This window comes from Scatophagus argus, chromosome 2, assembly GCF_020382885.2.
Source record: "Scatophagus argus isolate fScaArg1 chromosome 2, fScaArg1.pri, whole genome shotgun sequence".
Lineage (NCBI taxonomy): Eukaryota > Metazoa > Chordata > Actinopteri > Scatophagidae > Scatophagus > Scatophagus argus.
Genome location: NC_058494.1, coordinates 27,552,752 through 27,578,190, shown reverse-complemented (window position 1 = coordinate 27,578,190; position 25,439 = coordinate 27,552,752). Strand labels below are relative to the sequence as shown.

Sequence of the window (25,439 nt, the reverse complement as noted above, 5' to 3'; positions counted from 1 at the left end):
CCTGGAGAGGTGAGGTTTTGGTCCCCATGGCAACAGTGTAAACAGCAAGCGGTGCACGATGCCCGATGTGGTTTGTGTTGTTGGGACTCACAGTGCAGCACACAAACTGTGTTCAGAGTGTTCAGAGGAGGACGCGAACAAACTGTGCTCATATTTTCACGCTGAACGTTGTTCGTGTAGCAGCAGCGTCTGCCAGCTCAAACTACGGGGGCCTCTAGAGGCCCAAAGTGGTACTGCAGACAGGACGGGCCGGAGCTAGCGGGTTAACATGCTAACGTCAGCAGTTATCTCTGCTGCACATCAGCACGGTTGTTTCCAACAGGCTGTCCACGGTGTTTTAAATGTCTTAAATAAAATTCTGACCGTATCTCACAAGTTGCACCTTTAAAGAATCACATGGAATATTTAGGTCGTCTCCACCAATCAGGACAGACCGAGAGTTTCCAGGTCACGCTTTCAATATGGAACCGTTTGATTGCTTTCTCTAACATTCACAGTCCGGACTAATGAAGGAAGAGGCGCCCATGTTCAGAGCGGCTTTCCGAAGGTGAACAGACTTCCTGTTTTGTTTTTCGGAGCTGGGACGCCGATAACACCTGAAGCATTAGCACAGACATGACAGACCGTCTGTGATGTTTCAGCAACCTGAATTGTTATGTCACTGACATGACTTTGAGCAGGATCAGACCACAGGGACTGCACTGTGCTTCCCTTCCTTCCTGCAGTGTGGACAGACCTCAAACCTGTACCCGCTCACTGTGATCCATGTTTGTCTGATGTTACCGAGTGGTCACATGCAGGATTTCCATATTTTTCCTCACGTGTTCATTCAAAGGGGAATCAGCTGCCGGTGCTGTTCTTTTCTTTATTCTGACCATCTGGCTGCAATTATGTCACGCTCTGCCTGACTCAGGCCCAAGCAGCACATCGCTGAACAGCTGCCTGCGAGCGCCGCACCAGGATGATCACATCACTCTTTCCAGTGAGGATCGAGTTGCATCCACTCAAAAAACGCTCGCATTTTGAGAGAAGCTTTGCAGCGAGATGAAGCTCGGCGTTGGTGTCTGGCAGAAGGAGGACGAACGCAGCCGCCCGTTTGGTCGAACTCGACCGACCGGTTTGAGTTTCCTCGTCAGCTGTGACGTCAGGATGAGCTGCTGGCAGGCGTCCACGTGTTTGAAGTCACACAGAAAGTCAGCACGGCAGTTTGGAGTTCACCTTTTCCTCAGGTGTGAACTCCAGTCAGACTCTAATCTGAATTTACTGAAAAGGCAGAAGAAAGACTTGAGAGCTGATGTTAGCTCAGATCATTTGATGTGCTCACCAATACCAATAAAGAGTTTAAATGGCATTTCATTTGTTGCAGAGACTCGTTTAGCACTCAAAACACTTTGACTGGACTGACGGAGACTTTTGATGTATAACGTTTATACATGATGATGTGATATGATTGTGCTAGCGGGTAGCAGTGGGTTCTCCATTGTCCCTGCATTGTATTTGAAGTTTAAACTGCTAAATTGTGCTCAGACGTTCACCTGAGGGATGTGAGAGCTCAGTCAAAGAAACTCTGTGTGAACTCTCATTCGTTTCCTTACAAATGAAAGTGAATTGTTAAGCAATGAAGTTTGCGTCAGAGCAGAGACTGAAACTGCTAGCTAACATTAGCATAATGCTGTCAAACTGACTGCATGACTCTTTTTTAACTTGTACTGCTGTTACACGGTGTGTTGGCATTCACCATTTATCTTGTAATCATCTGTTTGCTTTAAATGTAAGAAGTTGTTGGTTTCACGTCATCATTTCTTTTGTTACTGGACACCAAACTTGCTAGCAGCACTCGCACACTGTAGCCAAACCAGACTCACATAAACTCAAAATACAGATATGGATTAAGCCCACAAACAAAAATGACCTGATTACTTTAATTATGTTCCTGAAATCCCATTTGGATGTTTCCTACTGTTTGAGCTGTCAAATTAAGGGAGGAAGAAAAACTTGAAAATCAGGCTGCATTTCTCAATCTGAGATATGCAGCCTGCAAATCTGAGTTTTAACGCAGAGTTAAGTTTAGGAGTAAATGTAAAGAAAGAAACGCTTGTCAGACAAATGTGGTTTGGAAGTGATCAGATTGTTTCTGTGTGAGTGCGATGCAGCTGACAGTAAAGGACTCGCTTTCTGCTCGGGTATTACTGACATGTCCAACGCCGAATAGCTCGAATGCTTCACATAGTTGTGGTTGTTCACTCAGCAGGAGAAGCAAGAAAACAGTTGGACGGATAAACAGACTGATGTTCAGGCACAACACAGTGCAGCAGCTCTCCTCCGCTGACCCGAACTGAAGGCTCTTTTCAAGCACTGACGGCACATTTAGGGATATTTAAGCTGGCCTGGTGTCAGCCAGGCTCCAGCCAACACTCTCAGGAAAACAGACGCTCCGCTGAACCTCTGAAGGTGTCACGGAGAAAAGGTTTTTCAGCTTGTAAATTGTGTTCAGCTTATCCTACAAGTGCATTGGCACACAGAAAACTGGCTGCAAACAGTGTTTCCGTTTTCTGCTTCTTTTTGCTACTCCTCTACGTTTATCTGATAACTTCAGTTACTTTGCAAATTCAGATTAATGATACAAAATTTAGTTGACATATACGTCCGCAATCAATAAATATTACGGGTTACCAGCTACCTCTGGCCCCTCCTGGCTGTAATGCCACTTTGTACCTCTAGAGGCCTCCGCAGTTTCAGCTGGGAGATGAATACGAGCGGCGAGTTCACTAAGTTTCAAGAGCTCTCTTAGCATTTAATCTGATAGGGAAAGAAAACAATCTCACTAAATGTCCAGAGAGGAAATATTCTGATGTCCAGTTTCCAGCTGAGCTCAAGTTCCTCTCTTTTACTGAAGTAAGACAACGTGGTCCGTAGTTGTGGTTCAGGCACAGTCCAGGCCGCTATAGAACCACTAGCTCGAGGGCTAACTGAGCTAACAGTAGCTACAGCTACAGCCAAACATAACTACAGCAAACAGTGCAGACGGCAGCAGCTGGCGGTGACCCTGTTGATGTGCTGCTCTCTGTGTTTTTGGAGCTGCCTTCAAATTCTCTTCAGATTTTAGGTGTTGGTCCTTTCAAGGATCTGAGCAAAGTGTAAAAGTGACCCCTGACTTCAGACAGTTTGCATCATTTTGACAGTTTAGCAGCCGCAGCCGACTTCATTAATGTTAAGTTGATAGAGTCTACTCTTAAGTGTAGAGAGGGTGTCCGCCTCCCGGACCGAAACCCGAAGATGGTTCCACAGTAGAGGAGCTTGGTAACTAAAGGCTCTGGTTCCCAGTCTACTTTTGAGGACTCCAGGAACCACAAGTAGTCCTGCATTTTGGGAACACAAAGTTCTGGTGGGATAATAGGGTACTATTAACTCTTTAAGATAGGATGGTGCCTGACCATTCAGGGCTTTATAAGTGAGGAGGAGAATTTTAAAATCTATCCTAAATTTTAAGGGAGCCAATGTAGAGAAGCCAGAACAGGAGAAATATGGTCTCTCATGCTGGTTCTTGTCAGTAGTCGTGCTGCAGCGTTCTGGATTAGCTGGAGAGTCTTTATGGATTTACTGGGGCAGCCTGATAGAAGGGAGTTACAGTAATCCAGTCTAGAGGTAATGAATGCATGGACTAATTTTTCTGCATCTTTCTGACTCAGGATGTGCCTAATTTTTGCGATATTGTGGAGGTGAAAGAATGCAGTCTTTGAAATATTTGCTATGTGCGAGTTAAAGGACGTCCTGGTCAAAGATAACTCCTAAATTCCTTACAGTGGAGCTTGAGGCCACGGCTAAGCCATCTAGCATTGCAATATCACTGCATAATTTGTTTCTAAGGTGTTCAGGGCCCAGAACAATAACTTCAGTTTTGTCTGAATTTAGCAGTAGGAAATTGTAAGTCATCCAGGTTTTTATGTCTTTAAGACATGCCTGAAGTTTGACTAGCTGATTTGTAACACATTCTTTGGATCAAACTTTTGTTTTTGGAGAACCTTTTCCAAGCACAAACTGTGATCGGCAGCAGCAGCTATTCAAGCAGAACTGTTCCCATTCATTCCACGTTTCTCCGTCTCGATCCAGCTGCAGAAGGAATCCCACCCGATTTACATTTTGTTTTCCTAACGTTCAAAAGGCTCGCGTGAAATCTTCAGGACAGTTTTCCTGAGATAGTGAAGTTTCTTGGAGTGGAGTGTTGGCTAGTAACATCCAGCTGAGCCACAACTTTCTCTGCTTCGTCTCTCCAGCTGTCTGAATGAATAAAACCAGCTGAGTGGACTAACATGCTGCTTCTTGGCCGTTTCAAGTGAAAACACTGTTTCATAACAGAAGGAAAACACTTCAGGGTGTTTAAAGGCGCTGCAGTTAGCAGTTCACACACCGTTAGCCCTCCAGAATGACCAGAACACTTTCTGAGGAAACTTAAACAGCTTGTGCTTCTGTGACTTTCACAGCTTCATTTCTTTTCTTTGTGTTTTTGTGCCTCCTCTTGGGTCTCCCGTACAAATACGCTCTTGATGGAGTTGGTGGTGGTGTTCAGCTGCAGTCACTCTGAAGGCTGAAACATGCGAGTCACGTCATTTTCACCTTCTTTAAAAACATTCCCTGACACCTCAGTGTGTCCTGAGGAGGGTCCCACAGTGAACCATTTATTCTGTCAGTGCAGTGAGCCACCACAGCAGGAGCATCAAGCTGCCAGCTGTGACATCTGGACTGTGGACAGCCTCCCTTCAAACTAAAAGCTTCCTCATGTCCACAACTAACCTTTTCTATCTTTGACTCCTCTCAGTTATACATTTTTTGTTTTATCTATATGGCTATTAGAAGAGACATTTGGTGTAGTGATACAATAGAAATATTTTATTGATTCATATAGTAACGTTTTGATAATAAAATAAAATTGTTATTAATTAAGTTTGAACCCAACAAGGACAAGTACTTCTAAAAATACTAAAAGTACTCTTCTTTTTTATGAATACATAGTGCGACTCCTGTGCTTCACCGGCACCGGAAGTAGCTTTTGTTTTGAAGCGTGTCAGCGGAAGCGGTGCTAGTGGCGGTTCGCGCTGCCTTGACTCGCTCCGCTCGGTGACACATCTCCACCTCCTCCTCTGCACTTCGCCATTGTGTGCGGAGCTCGCTGGGTGTCGATGTCGAGGCAGCCGCGGGACGATGGCGGAGTAGAACCAAACAAACAGGCGGACTAACGGCTCGTCTCTCCTCCGTCTTCTTCTTCTTCTTCTCCTCCTTCCTCCTGGCCGTCCGCCGCTCCTCTCCTGGCCTCAGCGACTACACCCATGCAGCAGAGGAGACCCTGGATGGGACTGGCTACATGTGGTGAGTGACAGACCAGCACCGACCTTCAACAGACACAAACTTGTGTCCGTGTCGGCTCAGCGGGCGGGGGGGCCGCCTGTCCGTCAGGAGCCCCGGCGGAGTCCGGGCGGGTCGTGGTGTAACTTGTGGAGACAAAGAAGAAAGCTGCGGTGTTGTTTAACGTTAGTGTCACTGATCATCACAACAGAGTTCACTTCCTCTCCGAAACGCTGCGCCGCTGGCCTCACAGGAACCGGGTTTTACCGTGAAAATCTGATCGGAACAGCCGCGCTCTCGCCGCGCGTGTGTGGAGGCTGTGGCCGGGGGCGGGTGCCTGCTGTCCGCGGCAGGTGGCCTGGAGGTCCCGGACGGTCTGGAGACCAGCTGCTGCTCTGGCAGCTTCGTGCCGGACTCACTGGGTCACCCGCCGGGACTCAGACACGGCGCAGGTAACCGACCGTCAGGTGAGCTGTGTTGTGTCGTCGTGGGGGACAGGCGGGGGACTCCGGGAGCCGGTGAGTCCGTGTGTTACAGGTCAGTGAACGTGCCAGTGAAGCTGGACCACAGCCAGCCGTCACTTTGCTTGTCACCGGTGACTAACCGACCTGTTCACGTGTCCATCAGTCACGGTGACAGGTGGAGCTCCTGAACCCAGACTTCAGGTGGCTCTCAGAAGCTGATGAGTCAAAGTGAGTCTTGAACCGAATTGTCTTGTCTGACCTGCAGTCAAAAAGGGAAAAGAGAGGAAGGTTTCAAACCCGCGGAGGACTGAGTTTAGTTTGCTCGTTTCGCTTTGTTTGAGTTGTTTGTCCACCTCGTAAAGCTTTGCTGTTAGGAGGACCGTCGGGGTCCACAAACCGGGACCTGGAGGCAGCGGCTGGGACTGAGTATCCTGCACTTGTGTTTACTCTGGTTGTGGTGACACTGATCAGCAGCTGGGGGTCAAAGGTCAGCGCGCTGCTGTTGGCTTCCTGTTGTGGCGTGGAGGTTTGAAGAGAAGAATGTGGCGGAGCAGCAGTCTGAGAGGCGGAGCAGGCTGACAGACGTTCACTCTGCACTTTGTGTGTGTTATGTAAGGCTTGGACGGTGGACTCACTGCGTCTCAGCGTGTCCACGCTGAGACGCCGGAGTCCACGCGGCTGTTTGTTGTCACAGTCCCGTTATGCTTCTGACTCGTGATGGAGGTCTGGATCTGACCTCGAGCCCGGACCTCCGGCCTGATGCTCGTGAAGGTTTGTGCGGTGGAAAGGAAAGCGGTTCACGTGCTTTCTGAGCCACCCACCCAGTCCTCCTCTTCGCGGTGGTCAAACAGACCAGCGGGACAACCGCAGGTCGCGGTCTCTGATGTTTTCTGCACCGTCAGACTGAAGCAGGACGACTGACCGAGTCGTCTGTGACACTCGTCTGACAGACCGCTTGAAATGGGAGCAAATGTTTTGTTTGCACACACGCACACACACACACACACACACACACACACGCACACACACACACACACACACACATGCACACACACACACACACACACAGGATTTCTTCTTTGTGAGTAAAGTCCACCTTCACTTCCTGGAGTCTTAGTTTCCCTTCAGCCCAGCCCCCCCCCAGCAGCAGCAGGATTTACAGCCAGTGTGACACTGTGGTCATAGTGTGTAACTACAACGCACACACACACACACACACACACACACACAGACCGATGACAGTGAAACACAGGAGCCACATGAGGAACGTCAGGGTTAAAATAAATGATTATTAGGATATGACAGGATTAAAGCATTGAGCCGTGTGGTGTTCAGGGGCCTCCCGGCCTGCAGGGAGGATCAGCGAGGCCTCCTCTCAGACGCTGCATCCACATATTCAACAAATATTTCATTCACTCTGAGCTGTGACGAGTGACACCCAAATGAAACTCAGCAAAACCAAGTTAAAACGAGCAGGCAGAGAGGAAATGAGAAGCCTGAGCCACAGATCACAGATCACAGATCACAGATCACCGATCACAGATCACAGATCACAGATCACAGATCACAGATCACAGATGATCTGTGCACAGAGAGAAGGTCTCCGTCTCGTCCCAGACGGTGAAGAAAAGCTCGACTTTAAAACAGGTCAGTCAGCAGCAGCAGCAGCAGCGTGTTCCTGCATGTCAGGCTGTCACACACACACACACACACACACACACACACACACACACACACACACACACACACACACACACACACACACCTCAACAGGAGCAGACAATCTTGGCCCTGTTTTCTGTCTCGCAGGCACTTCAGGCCTGAGAGCCACAGACTGAAAACGTTCGAGTTGTTCAGGGGAAAAGAAGCTTCTTCTTCTGGTGAAGTGAGCGACATTGTGGTGCACGCGGAGGTTTGGCTGATCAGAGGAGTTTATGACGTGACGTCCAGACAGTCTGTGCAGCCACAGACACGTTTCGGTCTGTCGGTGAAACCAGTCGATGTGCACCTGGGCGTTCGGCCTTCAGGAGCTGAGCTGAGGTCTCAATGAAGCTGACTCGCGTGGTTTACTGGACCAAGTGCGTCCTGCCAGGTGGAGGCGAGCACCTGGTGAAGGCCGACCTGCCGGCGTGACCCCGGCGGGCGTCTCGGGGGTTTAAACGGCGTCCCTCTTGGGGCTGATTTGAGGCCGGACGCTGGACACGCACCTGGAGAGCGGTGTGATTGGGCAGGGCACTGACGTCGCCATGGAGATGGACGTTTGATTGGTCAGCTTCTCACGTGTGAAGAGTTTCTGCACTTTGACGAGAAGCTGAAACTCTTCTGAGGACATCAGCTGGACCTTCAGGAATCCGTGATGGACTTTGATTTCTGGTGTTTTACAGAACAAACTAATGAAACTAACCGACAACTGCAGCCCGCTGTGATACGGACCGAAACAGAACGAAAGATCCAGGCAGCCGCGATCAGCTGGCCGTCAGGTCACCTGCCCGTCAGGTCATCAGGTCACCTGGCCGTCAGGTCATCAGGTCACCTGGCCGTCAGGTCACCTGGCTGTCAGGTCATCAGGTCACCTGGTCTCAGTGTTTGTGGGGTCATGTGATCACGTGAGCTTCAGTCTGTACTGAGAGCTGATGTAACCTAACACCAACTCTGATAGTTTACTCAGTGGACAAGTATGTGAGTCCACACACACACACACACACACACACACACACACACACACACACACACACACGCGCAGCCCAACCTGATGTGTCAGATCTCCATGACAAACACTTTGTTTCCTCCCACTAACGCTGCTTGTCAAAAACTATTTTTGGACATTTACTTCATCAGACAGCCAGCTGGCGGGGGGTGGAGGGGCGGTGGGTGTGGCAGGACGGGGGGTGGAGGGGCGGGGGGTGTGGCAGGACGGGGGGGTGGGGGGATCTCAACCAGCAGTCAGTCAGATACAGTCTGGGTTTGTTCACTTTCAGTTTTGATAATGAAGCATTGGAAACCAGACATCCTCATGCTGCCTGTTTGTCTGCCTGCCTGTCTGCCTGTCTGCCTGTCTGTCTGTCTGCCTGCCTGCCTGCCTGTCTGTCTGTCTGTCTGTCTGCCTGTCTGTCTGTCTGTGTCTCGCGCCGTCACCTCTTCACCTCGTCCTGTCTGTGTCGGAGCAGATGGGCCCTCTGAGGGGCCCACTGCGAGGGGCCCCACAGCCTTCAAAGGCTGAGTGTGTGTGAGTGTGTGTGTGTGTCAGCATTCTGAGCCTCCTGTTGGTGAGAACTCGAGAGGTCACAGGTTCAAACCCCCAGCAGCACAGACCTCCACCCGACAGCTGCACCACCACAGACTGAGTACATTTACTCAAGTACGCTTTCTTTTACTGGAGTATTTCAGTGTGAGGCAGCTGAACACGTCGTGTGTTTGACAGAACTGCGTGTGTGTGCGCGTGTGTGTGTTAAGTGTTTAGTCGTGAGGATGGAAGTCGTCTGTTTCCTGTGTTTTGTCGCTCAGGGAGTCAGAAGGTTTCGACTCCCACCCAATCAGCTGACTGCAACTCACACGGGCGGAGGTCAGCTGACTCTCTCTCACACACACACACACACACACTTCTCGTCACAGTTTGTGAGGAAGTCGTTTGGTTTCCAGGAAGCCCGAGTCGTCGGTGGCAGCAGCTTGTCGTGTGGTGGGTCATGTGACCGAACGTGTCGAGGCGTCCACTGTCCCGTCACAGGACTTTTCTCTGTCTTCCCTCCCAGTGGAAGGTTTTCGGGGGAACTTGTTGTTTTCTGGTCGTAAATCCCCTCGAGGCACACGTGGCGTTAAAGTAAAAGTGACGTTGAAGTCCTGCTTACATTTTGTTTGTCTTTAAGTCAGGACTTCAAGTCTTTTCACACATTCGACAAAGAGAAGACGCTTTTTGTCCCGTCTCACCCCGAAGTTGTTGTTTCTGCGAGCTCAGAATGAACCTTTTCATTTTAAATGTTTGGTGGAAATATTTCTAATGAAGATTTGGGTTCTGGACTGTTGGTTGGACAAAAGATACAGAATTTCACATTTTTTAAAAATGACATAAACTGAACGATAATCACCAGATTAATCAACAATTTCCTGCAGGATCAATAAAGTTCTTATCTTATCTTGTCTTATCTTATCAATAATGATCAATTCTCCAGTGGCCTGAGGTGATTACTGTGTTTTAAGGCTTCGTGGTGTCCGTCTTGTCCGTCTGCTGTCCAGGCTTCACGTCGTCTTTCCCTCAGCTGTCTCCGTCTCTGCTCCACAGATTCATGTTGGGTAACGGGGTGAAGCGGAAACTGGACGAGGGTGAGGATGGCCTGGAGGAAGACGAGCGTCCTTCGGCAGTCGGCGGCATGTCGGAGGCGTCCTACACCCTGCAGCGCCAGACGGTCCTCAACATGTCCCTCATGAAGCTGTACGGTCCGCGTGTGGGCGCCGACCTCGGCCTGCAGCGCCGCGTCCTCATCAACAACATCATCCGCCGCATCCACGACGACTTCAGGCAGGAAGGAGGTGTCGGCGCCCTCTTCTTCGCCGCTGCGCCGCCTGTCGCCGCCGCCACCGGCTGCGAAGATGAAAGCTACCGACAGCCTCCTCCTCCTCCTCCCTCCTCCTTCAGCATCCTCTCATCGTCACTGTCAGGACTGACGGCGCTGGACTCCTGCCTGACCCCCGCCTCGCTGCTGGAGGAGGACCTGCCCATGTTCTTCACCCTGCCGTCCTCCTCCTCCTCCCAACACCACCTGCACCTGAGGGCCCCATCGCCCTCGCACAAAGACAGCTTCTCCTCCGCCCTGGAGGAGATCGAGGAGCTCTGCCCTTCCTCGTCCAGCCCGCCGTCACCTCCTCCTGCTCGGGTTCTGTTTGATGTTGTCATGAAGGAGGAAGGGCGGGGCTTTCCGGAGGTGGAGAGCAGGTTGGAGAAACCACCTCCACCTCCTCTCCTTCCTCCTCCTTCTCCTCCCTCTCCATCCTCCCCGGGCTCCTTCCTGACTGACTTTGCCCTGGACGACGTCCTCTTCACAGACATCGACACCTCCATGTACGACCTCGGGCCCTGCCCGTCCCCGTCAGGAGCGCCGCCGACCAAGATGGCTCCCGTGGTGATGGCCGACGAACTCATGCGATCTGGTTACGGTCCGGCGGGGGGCGGCGCTCAGAACCAGACTTTTAAAATGGACCTGACTGAACTGGACCACATCATGGAGGTGCTGGTGGGCAGCTGAGGGGACGAGAAGAGTCGCCTCACAGAGACGACGAGACGTTTATGGACCGTTTGTTAATTTTGTACAGTTTTAGTTACGATTGTACTGGAGGATTCAAGCTGTCAAGTTTTAATATCTGAAAACATTTTACTGACTCAGCTGAGAGAAAACAGCAGGGGGCGCTGCTGCTCCAGAGGAGGCACAGATGAAGGTTTCAGCAGCGTTCAGCCATCATTTGATCTCTTCTGTCAAAGTGCTGTTGTGACGTTTACATCATCAGCAAAACCTGACACAAAAGATATGTTGAATTTCCTTCCACTGAAGGGAAGTGATGGCCTGCAGTGTGCGGCGTCACGTCACTTCAGGCTTGTCAGCTTACGGAGTTGAAGTGTTGGAAGCTTTTCCTCACACAGCTGAACACACATGCAAACAGAAGCTCAGTCTTTGTCTTCCAGTGAACTCAGGTGAGCTCCAGGGTCAATAGCACCAAGGTGAAGTCCTGCTCCTCTACCGCCGTCCAAGAATTGTAAGAATCAAAATCTCCGGAGACTTTTCTACCGTCTGTGTATGTTTTTATGAGAGAGAAATCTCAGCAGCGTTTATGAAAAACAAAACAATTCAGTGCCTTCTTAAACCTCCATCACACGCTCGCGTCCTGAACTCTGGAGGAAGTTTCATTCCAAAATGCAGTTTAATGACCCAACATTCATTGTGTAATATCCAGCCTGCAAAATGGACTTTATTTTGCCAACAAAGAACGTGAAAGCCTTTTTAAAAACGTTGAGCTGTTTATGTGTTTAAGTCTGCTGCAGTTATGTTTTCCATGAAAAGACAAAAACCAACAAGGATACTTCACGTCGGTGGGATCAGTTTGTACGTTACTTTCTTTGTTTTCATTGGATTTGACAACTTCAGCAGACTTTAAATTTTTTGTTTCTAACTTAATATAGCAGTTTTCTCCATTGAGAAATCAGGGTAACAATAGACGTCTGTGGCTTGTTTGTCGTTCACGATGTTACAGTCGCATTTCCCGCCGTAATTCTGCCTCGGACCGCGTTGATTGGTCGGCACAGTTTTGGATTGCGGGGTAAAAGCCAACTCGTAGCTTTAGAAGCACAAGCGGGGCAAAATCTCATTGGTTGAGTCAAGATTTGAACTGAGGCAGCAAATTAGCTAACTGGGATAATACGGTAAGTTTAGTTTTTGGTTAATGTTAAAGGTGTTAGCATTTCACATAACCATCTTATGACTAAAGCCCAGCGTGGCTAACCTCGGAGGTTAGCAAAGATAACTAGCCACAAAGAGTAACTCAGCCATGTTTACTCCAAGGGTAATACAAAAATTGTAAAAATTGTGTGTTTTGCACTTAACATTAGATAGTAAGCACACCTACAACATTTTTGTTTGCAAACCCTCCTAACTCAGTTTAGACGAAAGAGACAGTGTGGTAGCGTCTTATGAAAGAAAACGTGTTACCGGTACTAGCTTATGGGTGTTTGCAAGGCTAACTAGCAAACACAAACTGCTAACTAGAGAGCTAAAGGTCCCTTTTGCTAACACCTCTTCACAAGCCAAACTAGATGATTTAATACATTTTCAAGTTTTTATTAATCCTAAAGAAACAGTTAAACATTTTGGAAATACACTTAGTTTACTTCCATGATGTTTAGAAAAGACCTGAGTTTGAATGTGGTTAGCCTAGCTTAGCATAATGACTGGGAGCAGGGGGAAAAAGCTAGCCTGACTGATCAAAACTACACATAGCAACTCATCTAAAGTTCAGTGGTTAACATGTTTTGTAGGTTTAATCTGTGCGTCAACAGGAGTGTAAACGCAATAATTAGTCGTTTTACTGGGAGTTACACGCGCTAGTTGCTTAAAGCTTCATCCGGTGTTTTAAAAGAGCCTCAGTTTTAAGTTTACTTGGCTAAAAAGGTGTTGTTCTTCTGTCTCTGTTTTAACTCAACCAGTGAAATGAGCTCCTAATAAAACTACAGTTTTACGAGATTAATTTGTTTGTATTTTCTGATGGGCTCAGTTTAAGGAAACAAACTGCAGTAACGGAGGTACGTGACGATACAAACGATCATTTGTTTTCCCTTACCAGAAATAACACGCAGCACGCGACTCTGTGAATTATTTATCTCTCGGCTCTTGCGTATATTTATTATAACTCGGGACACTAATAATTTGTTTGTACAGAGCCTGAAATAGCTTCTCTTAAAGGACAAATGCACCAAAACTGACCTGTAAGTTGACTTTTAACGGGACATGAAAACGAGATGAACTCGGAGGTCCTTTTTGGTGGAAATCCCCTCTGAAATGTACCATCGTGTAATGAATGACTGGATGATCTGATGGATTTTAAGGATTTCAGCAATGCAAACGCCTTCACTTCAGCCTAAGCCACATCTGTGCGTGTGTGTGAGGTTAGAAATGGATACACAGTGAGCCAGTTTTTTGAAATGCTTTCAATCTGAGTCCCTTTATGTTTTTAATTTATTTTGTAACCTGGACTGTACTTAATGATTTCTACTTTTATTTGTTGTTTGGTGTCTAGTTCGTGTAGGGCCACAGAGTCATCGTATAGCAGGTTGATGATAACGGATCAGTCACAGTCTCAAACGTAACTGAAATAGGGCAGCATTTTTTAAATATTAATGTGTGTCTCCACCTGCTGGACAGATGATGAAACAGCAGGTTGTCTCACCTGTAAAACTGTGTGCCCCAGTTGTATGCAGGATGTGCTGTCATACTGCATTTTATTTAGTTAAATGACTTTATAGAACAGCTTTTGTTGGTACAAATCTTCACAGTTAACTGGCATTAAATACTTTGTGCTTGTTTTCTAAGATCTTCCTGGTGCTGCTATGCTACTTTTTACACTTTTACATTTCTTACTGCTGTGAAAACCATAACGTTTACTGGGTTTAAACTCTTTTCCAGTCTCTTGGTCAACTCTAACAACTTTTCTGCAGAAACCCAAATCCTCATCTCTACATTGAATCCAGTCTGATTATTTTTAAAAAGTGACTCCGGGCTTCTTTGCTGTTTTCTTCCTTTTCCACCCAGAGAACTAAAGGTTGAATGAATGTGATGTTCTTACAAAACCAAATCTTCTTCTTCTTCTGTGGTTTTTAGCACCGCTGGAGGTTTTTTTTTCATGTTTTTGGCAGAAACAGAAGAATGAAATTATGTCAGTTACCACATTAATCTGTGCCTTGTCCTATGCAATATTAAACTGTTCTTCTCAAAATAATATTTGAATGTGTACAATGATGATTCAGCCCCACTTAAGTAATTTTATTTTCTACATTAAATGAGAATGAGCTTGTCATTGCCCTTTTATGTCTTCATTTCACAGGAAAGCCGAGACTCACTTGATATCAGCGATGCTGAGGTCAAAGAAACATTTCGAAAAAGACCAGAATCAGTCAGTGAGTATGGAGGCTGTAATGTGCCATCAGACAGAATTAATGAACCTAAAACCATGAAAGATCTCAGCGAACGTGTCCCCCCTCACTCGTCTGAATTTAAATGATGTCAGCAGCAGTAAAAAATGGTGTTAAATAAACAGTTCAGTTAATGTATGCTGACATGAACTGTAATTTTAAAGCTGCACTTGCACTCAAACATTTAAAAACTAATCATTCACAAACTAATCAAAGACAGAATACTAAAATGTTTGAACTTTACATTATTAATTAGAACTGAACTTAAATCGAATGAAATCTAAAATTGGTCAACTATATTAAACTGTAAAAGTTTTTGTGTGTGTGTCTGTCAGAAAGAAACAGAAACCAGCAGAGAAGATAACTATTTTAATTTCTTGTGTACACTAAAAGAAAAATTTACACACTTATAGTCTCAAAAGAACCTGGGCATGCACGATAACCTTTTGACAGGCTCTTCAAGTGATTCAGTTTTTTTCCATAGGAATTGTCCCGTACATTTTACAGTCCATAGTTTAACTGTACACAGTCGAAAGCCACAGTGAACTATGATTACATCCATTTCATCTTTACAATGTGCAAAATCCTCCTGGGAGATGGGGCTGACAGTAGTATGAACAAAAATAAAATAAAAAAATTAAAATAAAATAAAACAAAACATGAGCAAATCAGAGCGGCGACCACAGAGAGCACTTCGTATGAGGAACAGTGTAGACAACCCGACACGTGGAGGCAGAAATTGGTCCCTTAAATTCCCTTCTGATGCGAGTCGACCTTCGCTGCCGAGAAACAAAAAACTTTTGAGTTTCAGTGGTTTTAACCAAAAACGTCCCGTTTTTACTCCCCCCCCCCCCCCGAAAAACAATAAGAACAAACAGCAGGAGAGCGGAAACAAACAAGGAGGAACGTTTTTTTGTCCACTGGCCACAACAGCTGAAACATCTGAAAAATGTCTCAACGTGGACCTAAAAATAAAAACCTCACCAGAAGTTTTCCAAACCCAACATTAAAAACAAGACGTCGCTCTGCGTCCGAGAGGCCGTGGGAGGACTGCAGCGACGGTGAAGGGACGTCAACATAATTTATGTTAAAAAGCTGCATTAAATTACAAACAGAGGAGGACAGGATGGACACGGCGGGTTAAAATCTACGCAGACTGCAGGTAAAAACTCAAAGGGACAAAACATTCAGCGGGATTTTGCAGGCAGTGTGGTTTAAAGTTGATAAATATATAGATATATAGATCTTATATTTATGTATATAAATGTATTAATTTAAACTTGTCATACATATATTCCACTTCAGTTTGATTCAGAGAGCTTCAGCCAGTGTTTCCTTCACAGACAGATACAAACACACTCCCACCACAGACACGTAAAGTCATCCTCCAGATTTAAAAATGAATATCAGACTTTAATCCCTGATTATGTACACGATGATTCTTCTAGATATGAACAGCACGCACTTCTAAACCTTCCTCTATAAATTAGCGTTTCTATAAATTAATTATCTGCTGTGTTAAATGTGCAGGTGGTCGGCCGGCGCTGCCCCTCCTCCTCCACATCATCATAAATGCTTCACTTTACTTCTTAAAATTAGAAAAACAAAAGTGCAAATTAAAAAAAATATATATGAAAGTGAGGGAGGAACTAAGCCGCAGCAAGAGAGAACAAAAAAAGATGTTTATAAAATGGACCAAGCTGGTGGGGGGGCCAAGTGGACGCGGTGGGCGGGGCCTGCGAGGGGGCGGGGATTCAGTCTGGCGTGGCCTGAGAGCCGAGTGGCGTCAGCGTGGCAGGAAACATCAGCACTTTGGCCTGCATGAAGGAGAGATCGGGCAGCCCGGCGATCACTTTGGCCGCCTCCTCGCTCAGATTCTCCTCTTTCCTCGGTTTCCTGTCAAACAGGAAGAGACAGCAGGTGTGATGTGTCTGACCACAGGTGTGACAGGTGAAAACTCAACCGCAGAAGAGAAGTTACATGAAAATCACAATCTGGTCTGGTGTGCAACATGACGACAGCGAGATCTACAGCATCATGTGGCCCCTGACCTGGTGGAGGTGCTGGTCTTCTCCATGGTGGACATCAGGCGGGCGAAGGCGTCCGCCACCCGGCTGCCGGAGCCGCCGGCATCCAGCTTGGCCGTCGTCAGCTCGTACAGCTCGGGGTCGACTCCTGGACGAGAGACGAAGAGGAAAAAGTCACGCAGGGTTTAACCGGTTTAACAGGTTCAGTCAGCTGTCGGGGCCGACACTCGGATCTTTGACTGTTGGAGCTAAAGACGATGCGATGAGTCGCTCAGTCGTTTAAACGCTGCTCCTCTCGACAGCAGGAAAACTAGTCGCTTATTAACTAATTCTGTTACAATGTCCGAGCAGAGCTCAGCGACTGCAGGACACCACATCGTTCAGCAGGTGTCCCCTTTGAGCCGCCACATTCAACTTCAGGTGGCTCAACTACAACAGAACTCTCATTATAATCATGTCCTGGGCGAACACCGGATCCCGATTGGCTGCTAATTCGCGATTCTGAACACCTCGTCTGTCTAACGCGCTTTCTGCAGAAGAAGCTCCTCCAGTAAGAAAAGCTCCCAGCGTTTGTGTATCAGTCAGCTGGTCGAGCAGGGTTCAACCCCACACCTGTTGGAACACCTGTTCGAACACCTCCAGCATGAGTGTCACTATGTCCTGTACACAGGAGAATATAAAAGGAACATTACAACAAAGTGCTGATGTGTATATTCAGTACCTCAAGAACCATGTCATAAAGTGAAACCATGACGTGTTGCAGTAAATCTGATCTCCAGTCAGTAAACGTGTGATTTGTCCTGGAGTCTCCCACAGAGGACGGCCGTGGGTGAGAAGGGAGGTTAATTTAAAGTCAAGGAGAGTTAGAGGAAGAGGAGGAGGAGGAGGAGAGCTGCTGCTGACCTGGGATGGAGGGTGAGCTGGTGGAGCCTGAATCCTCCACAGGACCAAAGAAATCCAGGTTTAAGAGAGACGAGCCTCCACTCGCTGCTCAGCCAGGGGGCGACCGAGGTTAACAGAGAGAGAGAGAGAGAGGAAGGCAGACATGCAGCAGAGTCAGTGATCGGAGACGACAGTCGGCTACATGACGACAGCAGCCATGTTGTTCAGAGCCAACCTTAAAGGAAAGATCCACCATCACCTCACGCCTCAGGCACTGCACTGTTTACTCGATCAGGGACCAGGGAGTGCACAGAGAACCAGTGAACACAGTCCTGATCAGCAGGATTCCTGCCCCGGACCTAAGGCCCAGTCCTGGACTCAGACTCAGTGTGGATCTTTCCTTTAATGAAGGCGGTCTTTAAGCGAGGTACAAAGCTGTTAATAATCCGACGTTTTACGTGCTCATTCAGGATGTTAAACCACCAGGCACATGCATGACGTGTTTCTCCTGCTAACATCTGATTGGCTGTGAACCAGTGGGTGTGGCTGCTGAATTTTGGATTAGAAAAGTATGAGAAAGACGAGAGGAGAGCAGGCAGGGAGGCGTCAGGCCAGAGGCGGCGGCGGAGGTCACCTACCGTCCAGAGGGTTGGTAAGGCCACTGCTGCTCCAGTCAAACTGGACGGGTGGGAGCGCCTCCTGCTGGAGGAGCGAGAGAGGAGGTCAAACCATCTGTCAGGGACAGTTCACACACACACACACACACACACACCATGTCTCCCCCTGCTGGTCAGGTTTAAAGGTGACCAATGAGTATCTCCTTGTATCTTCTTCCTGTGTGCCAGAGAGCTCCCATAAAAACACATCACTGATCCACGCCGTCCCTTCATTCAGCACTAAATGTGAATTCCTCCACTGCTGAAAATAGACCCTATCACATGTCCTGTTTGTTTCATTAAGACAGCAGCTGTTTTTAACATGAAACTATACTCTAAATCTGTGAGACGTTTTTAGATTTCGATCTTCTGTGGGAACCAATAGGCTTAGATGAGTACTACAAGCCTGCTCCTTTAAACAACATCTGAGACGTCCTGCAGTCCCACCTGGACAGTGTCCGCGGGACAGGAGCCTGTCTCTGGAGCCTGCGGAGGTGCCTGGGCTATAGAGGCGATCATCTCTGCTGCAGAGACGGGCTTCACGGGCTCTTTGGTTGGTTCCAGCATCCCCTGCATCAACAGAGGAACAGCAGGACAGCAGAGAACCCGGGGTTACAGTGATACCAAACGGGTCAGGACCAGTCCTGAATGTGTGTGAGATATCATATATCTATATATAATATAATAATGAAACTACAAACTAACATGTTCATAATGTCATGAAGATGTCTACAACTCACTTCTCAGTCGAGTAAACCTTCACTGTAGATATGTGCAGTCAAAATTAAATTAGTGATGTGTCATCTTGGAACTGTGACCAGTAAGAATCTAATTTTAGATATCTGAAATATGAGCGTAACCAGTGAAAATCATACAGGTACCAGTAACACTGAAATGTGATACGTCTACAGTTCATTTAATAACTGGTTAGATAACAAAAAAAAAGGTAAAAAGGCGAGACAACATGTCGAAGAGTCTTTTCCTCTCACTGCTGTTCAGCCTGACTGATAAAAATTAAAGATGGCTCAGCATGCACAAACCAACACTGAGGCTGAATGCTGTGAGTAAACCTCACGGCAGCATCAGATGATGAAGCGTTTAAGATCTGCTGCCATTTCGGCGAGAATTCACTCAGTGGTTAGAAAACAATTTCCCGTCAAAGTGTCGTCTATTTCTGTGAATTCAAACTCTCTCTTCAACGACAATTAAACACAAAAAAACAAAATAAGACTGTTTCCCTTTAAAGCTTTAACTACTGTGACTTTTCACTGCCAAAACTGGTTTAAGAACAAACTGATCTGTAAGAAGTTTGCTCTGCCTCTGGATGTCGGCGTACAGGAAACGCGTTGAGGTGAGGCGGGTGGACGACTCACCAGGCTGGCGGCGTACATGGGCACGATGACCGGCTGCTTCTTCTGTCCTGTGAACAGCTGCGGGCATTGAAGCGGCAGGTTAGAACACTCTGACTGAGACTTCCTGCTGCGAGGACAGCAGGTGCTCTTAAAGCTCTAAAATCACTTTCACTGAGTTCCACTGGTTCCCCACGCGGCCCAGCGGGGACTTACGATGTTTCTGGTGTCGATGCCCAGGCAGCAGAGCAGAGCTTTATTGCAGTGGGAGCCTCCCCACTGGTATCTGAGGCCAAACGCCTCGTGGATGTCCTGAAGCTGCGACCACACGCCGTCACGTCCCGGCCTGCGGCGACCAATGAGACGCAGCAGAGTCAGGCAACAAACACACTCTTCACGTCAACATGACGAATGAGACATTCAGAAACTGTCTTAATGCTGTGCCCGCACTGCGTCACAGTGGAGGCTGAAATGAAGAGTTGGGACAAACTATTTTTTATGAAAGTGTTTGGAGTTTCCCGGAGCCACTGGGGGCCTCTCAATCAAACCAAAAGCTTTCAGCGTTTTCCTGGTGGTTTTGTTGTAGGAGACTTTGTGTCACATGTTTAACTGAGGAGACGCAGACTCACCTGCTGCATGGCGACCTCCCCTCTCCCTCCTCCCCCTCCTCCTCCTCGGCTCCTGGACGCGGTTTGTCCACCGGAGGTTCCAGCAGGACCTTCAGGGACGTCACCGCGTCCTCCACCGACGGGACGGCGGTCAGAGGGAAGCTGCTCTGAAACAGCTTCTCCAGACGACTCGACAGCGGCGCCTGCAGAGAGCACACAGCAGCTGATTGGTCGTGGAATAATTCAGCAAACGATCAGTGACGAGCCGTTCACACTCTGAGCTTCACACCGAACATTTTCACTACGTTTTCAATAACAGGCTGGAACAAAATTTAAAAACTGTTATTTCAATCTGCTGACAGACGGGAGCCTAACAAAGAGCTCGTGGTGGACCACACAGCTTCACATCTGCATGCTGCAGCAAAGAAGCTCCAGACTGTAAGATGTGGAGGCGTCACACACACACGTTCAGTATGATCAGTCTGAAGATCAGAGTCTCCAGTTCAGTATGTGAGCACATGTGAAACCTGGTCTCAGTCTGCCCTTCAGTTCCTCAGTTCTGCTTTCACCCACTTTCTCTGTTGCTGTCACACTCGTTTCTATTGGCTGTTCACCAACACTGCAAGCTGAAACAGGACACGACAGCATCACCGTTACAGCTGGGAATCCTGCACTGAGCAGCTGGGTGTTCATCTGACAGGAATGCACATCACGAGGTGTGTGTGTGTGTGTCATCTCCTCCACACCTAGCAGACGTCTACACTCCGCCTCCTGTCACACACCTTCTGTTCCACCTTCTGCCTGGCGTCACTGACGGGTCAGTGAATGTCTCAAACAAACTGTGGATGTTTGTATGACTCAGCTGAGTGGGGACAAACACAAACAGAAGCTGTCTGAAAGGTGATCTTTTAAAACTTCCTCTTATGGTTCTCATCTGATTCGTATGTGGACTGTCAAAGTAAAGTGTGTCAGTCGTGGTCGTTTATGTCAGATTTAGTCACTTTGATTAAACTGGCCTCGTTACCTCAGACCAGAGACAGACATTTAGACAGAGATATTTTGTTTTCTGTAATTTGAATAAAGTGAGAATTTCACTTTCATCTGCTCAGGCCTACTTTTCCCATTTCTGAACCCTACACTGCATGATGAATACGTTTCCCAGTCTGTCGCTGCTTACCGACTGTCTGTCTGTGCTGCTTACCGACTGTCTGTCTGTGCTGCTTACCGACTGTCTGTCTGTGCTGCTGGCCTCCTCGCTGACTGCAGGAGGTCCACTCTTATGCCACTCCTCCTCCTCCTCCTCCTCCTCGTCCTCCTCCGCCTCGTCCTCTCGGCTGTCTTCGGGAGGAGCGCCGCTCTGCTCCGTGCTGAACGCTGCCCAGGTCTCCCCTTCCACCTGCTGCTCGGCCTCCCCGAAGGCGCTCCACCCTGCATCCGCCTCGCTGTCTGCGCCTGCAGCGGCCGAGCTGAAATTCCCAAAACTGTCACTGAGGGGAAAGTCTGCGAACTTGCCTCCATCCTCCGACTCGTTTGCACCGCTGTGAAATTTGGGGGAGTTAAAGTCGCCGAAGTCGTCGTCCTCCTCGCCGTCTGCGGCTTGCTTTGCTGGGGCAGAACTGTGCGACTCGCTCTGTTCTTGCTGGATATCCAGCTGGTCAAAATCGGCAAAGCCCTGACCGCTGAATGAGCCGGCGTCTCCAAAGTCCCCAAAGTCCTCATCGTCCTCTGCCAGCTGGCTGTGGTCGGCGGGCGTGGCGGTTTCCCCTTGGAGGGGCGGAGAGGGCACCGAGCCTGTTGTGCTCATGTCACCGTACTCCTCCAGAGCATCTGTCGACAGCGGCCGGCCAAGCGACGTCTCCGTCTCCGTTTCCGTCTCGGTGTCGTTACCGGAGCCCTTCCCGTCTAACCGGCCCATCTCTCCTTCACCAGCTGGCGAGAGGTCGTTTTCACTGCAGCCCGCGACGTCTTTGGAATCGTCCCTGTCAGTTCCGTCCACCCCGTTGAGAGTGAGGGGTCTGTTAGTGCAAACTGCCTCTGAGGCGAAGTGCTCCTGTGCAAAGGCTACATCCCTTTGTTGAGAGTCAGCGTCTGAGCGAGAGCCCCGGTCCGTGTTGCACGAGCCGTCAGCAGGAACAGATCTGGAATCAGAGCTGGATGTGTGCTGTCCAGTTCTGTTTGTGTCCCTGACACTGTCCTCTGAAGTCGTTCCCTGCGCTACATTACAGTGCTCCACCGGCGAGCTCCCCCCTGTGAGGTTCTCCAAGTCCTCATTTGCCGTCTGGCTGAGGTGTCCTTCATCGTTGGAAAAAGCAGCAAAGTCTGCAAAATCGTCCTCTGGGCTGCCAACAGGGACGCTGCCCGTGTCCTCAGTGGACGTTTCCTTTAAATGAGAGTGGACAGAATTCTGCGAGGAAGGGCTTCCCTGAATGTCAAAGGTCGCAAACCCGTTTGTCAGCACCTCCGTGCCTCCTCCGTTGCAATCAGCGGGCTCGCCGCCAGCTGCGTCGCTCACCGAGAAGTCCAGGGAGCTGGACAGGACCTTTTTCACCTCAGTCCTGTCTGAGGGACTGCTGCCCAGGTGGCTCGCCGGCACGATGCCATTTGCCTTGGACAGCTCGTTGCTGGGGCTGTGGGTGCCGTTGGAGGAGCTGTGGTTGAATCCCACCACCCCTCTGCTGCTGATGAGCTCTGGCGGGGAGGTGGCGGTAAGAGCTTGAGTCTGGTTGAAAGTGGTTGGGGTGTCAAATTCTGTGAAGCTGATGCTGTTTGGGACGCCAGAGAAGGTGCCAAAGTCTCCAAACTCGCTGTCCTCATCCTCTGCGCCGTCCTCCATCGGGGGCGGAGAAGAGGAGTACATGCGGATGACATCTGGCTCCATGATTCTCTGGCAATCAACGTATCCTCCTGGCTACACCTGAGACAGCAACAAAAGACATCAGACACAATCAGTCACAGCAGAGACATCAATAAAAACACACACGTTTAAGTCCCACGCTGGCTTCAAGAAGTAAATAAAGACACCTCAGTGGTGCTCCAGGTCCAATCAGCTTCATGTGTGGTTTGCACAGGCAGAAACTGAATTACTCAAGCAGTGAAAGAGGACGCAACAGAGCGGCAGTGAGAAACGAGAGCTCAGACACGCAAACCTAAGACAGAGCAGCGAGAACACGACGAGCTGTGACGACTCACATCCGTCTGACTCTTTACGTTAGCGATGCAGGACCTCGGGGCACCACGTGGCAGGATGAACTCGGCCCCGCCGGCGCTCACGAATGCGTGTTGGCTTTACAGCTCCTGGTCTTAACTCTCGTGGATGTTCTTCAAAAGCCTAATCTTTGTGTTTGCAGTCAAGGCTGCCTCTGATTTCCAACATTTTACATGTCACACGACTGCTCTGCTATTTGCTTATGAATCACAAAAACAATCCAAAACCCTCCAGGACTTTTCAAACCCATCGGTGCAACAGCTGTTCCCTCCTGCGTCCCGTCTCCCTGACTCGGTCAGGTTTCTTAAATGCTCTCAAACACTCATTCTTTGCAACCTCCAAACATAAAGAAGTAACTCTTCATTTTATGGGTTCGCTGAATGCTAATATTTATTATTGTTTCCTGGAAAAATCTATCTATCTAAAGGGAAAATAGAGGCAAAAGTTATTTCCCCCGTAGTTCAATGAATTGTGTGGTTTAAGCAGTGTGTGGCAGCAGCAGAAGAAATTCCTTGAGATGACTGCTCCATTAAAACCAGAGTAAATATTTAATCATCATCCATTTATTACTGGAAACTTTATGTTACATGTCGACATGCACTTGTTCCACTTACATGTGAGGATTTGTGGCTGTTCTGTGTTTTTACGGTCACTGGAAACTGAACAGCTTGGAGTTTTCTAGATTTTATGGTTGGAATGTTAATCAAGTAATTTACAAGAAATTTTAAAGTAGTCACCGTTTGCTGCCTTACAGCACACCAAATTAACACGGTCCAAATTATAATCCTATAGGACAAAGTGTTGCCCAAAACCTTCTGATATTACATTTCTGATTACATGAGAGGCGCAAAGCGAGGAGCAGTGGCTCTACAGCCATGTGTTTGCTTTGTTGGCCTTATCTCACCAAATACCTGGGAACAGGTAGGTACACCCAGGCTGCGCTGACATGGACGTGCCAGAAAAACGAGTTTACAAGGAAGGAACAGGCAAAATATGGGTTCCAAAGGACACCACACTGGGCTCCTCTGCCTCCGCCCCCACCGAAGCTGCTGCTGAGGGAAACCCGTCAGTCACCCCGGTACAGTTAAAGCAGCTGTTTTGGACCGCACATTAAGCCAAGCGAGTCTAATAAGTGATCTATTAAGACGAGCTGTCGCCTTCAGCACGAGGTTTGCCCCATTGGACGCCTGTTTGTTTAGTAAACCAGCTCAGCGCTCAAGCTCTGCCGGTTTAGCCAAGTTTCATACATGTTTCCCCTCACCTGTCTGACGCTGTTGTCTTAGTAAAGCCAGGAGGCAAACATAGCTACATCGCTAGCAATCTAATTTAGCAGGCTAACAGTGCTAGCATGAGCGCAGCAGAAACATGACAGCTGAGTGCAGTCGCTGTGTAGAGCAGAAAACGACCAGACTGCGATTAATTTGACGTGAAGCTAACAGCTATGTTAGCACTAACTACAATGCATTTAGTTAAACTACAAGGCCGACAGACTTTGCTGAGACAGGGTGTAACGGTAGCTAACTTAGCTTAGCATATTTAAACCGTGTTGCTATGAGCGACGTTAGCAGCTAATTAGTTTGTTGACACTTTGCCGAGTCGGTTATAATATTAAACAGCAACAATACACGGCCATCCAGGATTTATAAAGGCCGATTACTCAACACCAGCAGAGGCAAGTATGTGAGAAGCCAACTACCTGAGCTAACTACGCAGCTAGCTAACACTAACGACAACAAGCATCTTCCTTGAACGTCCGGCTAGCTTTAGCTTTAGCCTTAGCTTATCCTCATCATCCAGTCTGGCTTGACAGCAGGTGTCTTAGTTACTAAAAGAAAGAGTCGAGCTGACCGTGAGATGTTGTCCGCTGATTTCCATGACTCGGTTGAAGACTGTGCTGTCCACACGCTGTCAGATGAAGCCAGCTGAGCAGTGCAGGACGGCTGAAACTGAAGCAGAAAGTGAAGGTTGAGTCAGCCGGCTGCTGCTGCTGCTGCTGTCGCCGCCGCTACCCTGCCTCAATATCACCCAGCATGCACCGCTGTGGCAGCTCGACTCTGCTGGGCTGTTCGCTTCTTCCAAAACTTTGACTGTTTAACAGGTAGACCAGCCAGAACTGCACTGTAGAGATAAGCTCTGCGACCGGGACCCAGTGCGTCCTCACGGCGGTGGCTCTGCTGTAAGCCCGATCCACTGGTCACCACACAGTTAGCAAAACATACCCGAGCCGAGGCTGCGCTTCA

The 25,439-nt window shown here is 48.4% G+C and overlaps 2 protein-coding genes across 8 annotated transcripts; one reads left to right on the top strand and one right to left on the bottom strand.

The window, feature by feature from the left end:
- Nucleotides 1-5,097: 5,097 nt before the first annotated feature.
- Nucleotides 5,098-15,324, top strand: LOC124052078 (SERTA domain-containing protein 2-like). Of its 4 annotated transcripts, none has more exons than XR_006841930.1 (3): nt 5,098-5,364; nt 10,081-12,210; nt 14,385-15,324. XR_006841930.1 is itself a non-coding variant. In XM_046375990.1 (2 exons), the coding sequence occupies exon 2, from the start codon at nt 10,085-10,087 to the stop codon at nt 11,039-11,041; it is 957 nt and encodes a 318-aa protein (XP_046231946.1). In that variant the 5' UTR covers nt 5,098-5,364; nt 10,081-10,084; the 3' UTR covers nt 11,042-14,355. The 4 variants fall into 4 exon arrangements, 1 of the variants encoding a protein (XP_046231946.1); XR_006841927.1 differs by having other exon boundaries at nt 10,081-13,086; XR_006841928.1 differs by lacking the exon at nt 14,385-15,324 and adding an exon at nt 13,223-14,355 and having other exon boundaries at nt 10,081-13,086.
- aftpha (aftiphilin a) lies at nt 14,827-25,398 on the bottom strand. Of its 4 annotated transcripts, none has more exons than XM_046375877.1 (10): nt 25,048-25,398; nt 21,220-22,908; nt 20,016-20,197; nt 19,603-19,732; nt 19,411-19,467; nt 18,485-18,607; nt 18,020-18,083; nt 17,403-17,486; nt 16,524-16,647; nt 14,827-16,368 (listed from the first exon to the last, which is right to left on the bottom strand). In XM_046375877.1, the coding sequence occupies exons 2-10, from the start codon at nt 22,870-22,872 to the stop codon at nt 16,227-16,229; spliced, it is 2,559 nt and encodes an 852-aa protein (XP_046231833.1). In that variant the 5' UTR covers nt 22,873-22,908; nt 25,048-25,398; the 3' UTR covers nt 14,827-16,226. The 4 variants fall into 4 exon arrangements, with proteins under 4 accessions (XP_046231833.1, XP_046231844.1, XP_046231854.1 ...); XM_046375888.1 differs by having other exon boundaries at nt 18,020-18,080; XM_046375898.1 differs by lacking the exon at nt 17,403-17,486.
- Nucleotides 25,399-25,439: the final 41 nt, after the last annotated feature.

Bases quoted from the DNA above. Each gene is read 5' to 3' on its own strand.
- LOC124052078 (XM_046375990.1), top strand. From the start codon at position 10,085: ATGTTGGGTAACGGGGTGAAGCGGAAACTGGACGAGGGTGAGGATGGC.
- aftpha (XM_046375877.1), bottom strand. From the start codon at position 22,872: ATGGAGCCAGATGTCATCCGCATGTACTCCTCTTCTCCGCCCCCGATG. The intron at 20,198-21,219 runs GTAAGCAGCACA...TGCTCTCTGCAG, and splicing joins GCAGCACAGACAGACAGTCG to GCGCCGCTGTCGAGTCGTCT. The intron at 19,733-20,015 runs GTGAGTCTGCGT...TGGTCGCCGCAG, and splicing joins GGGAGGTCGCCATGCAGCAG to GCCGGGACGTGACGGCGTGT.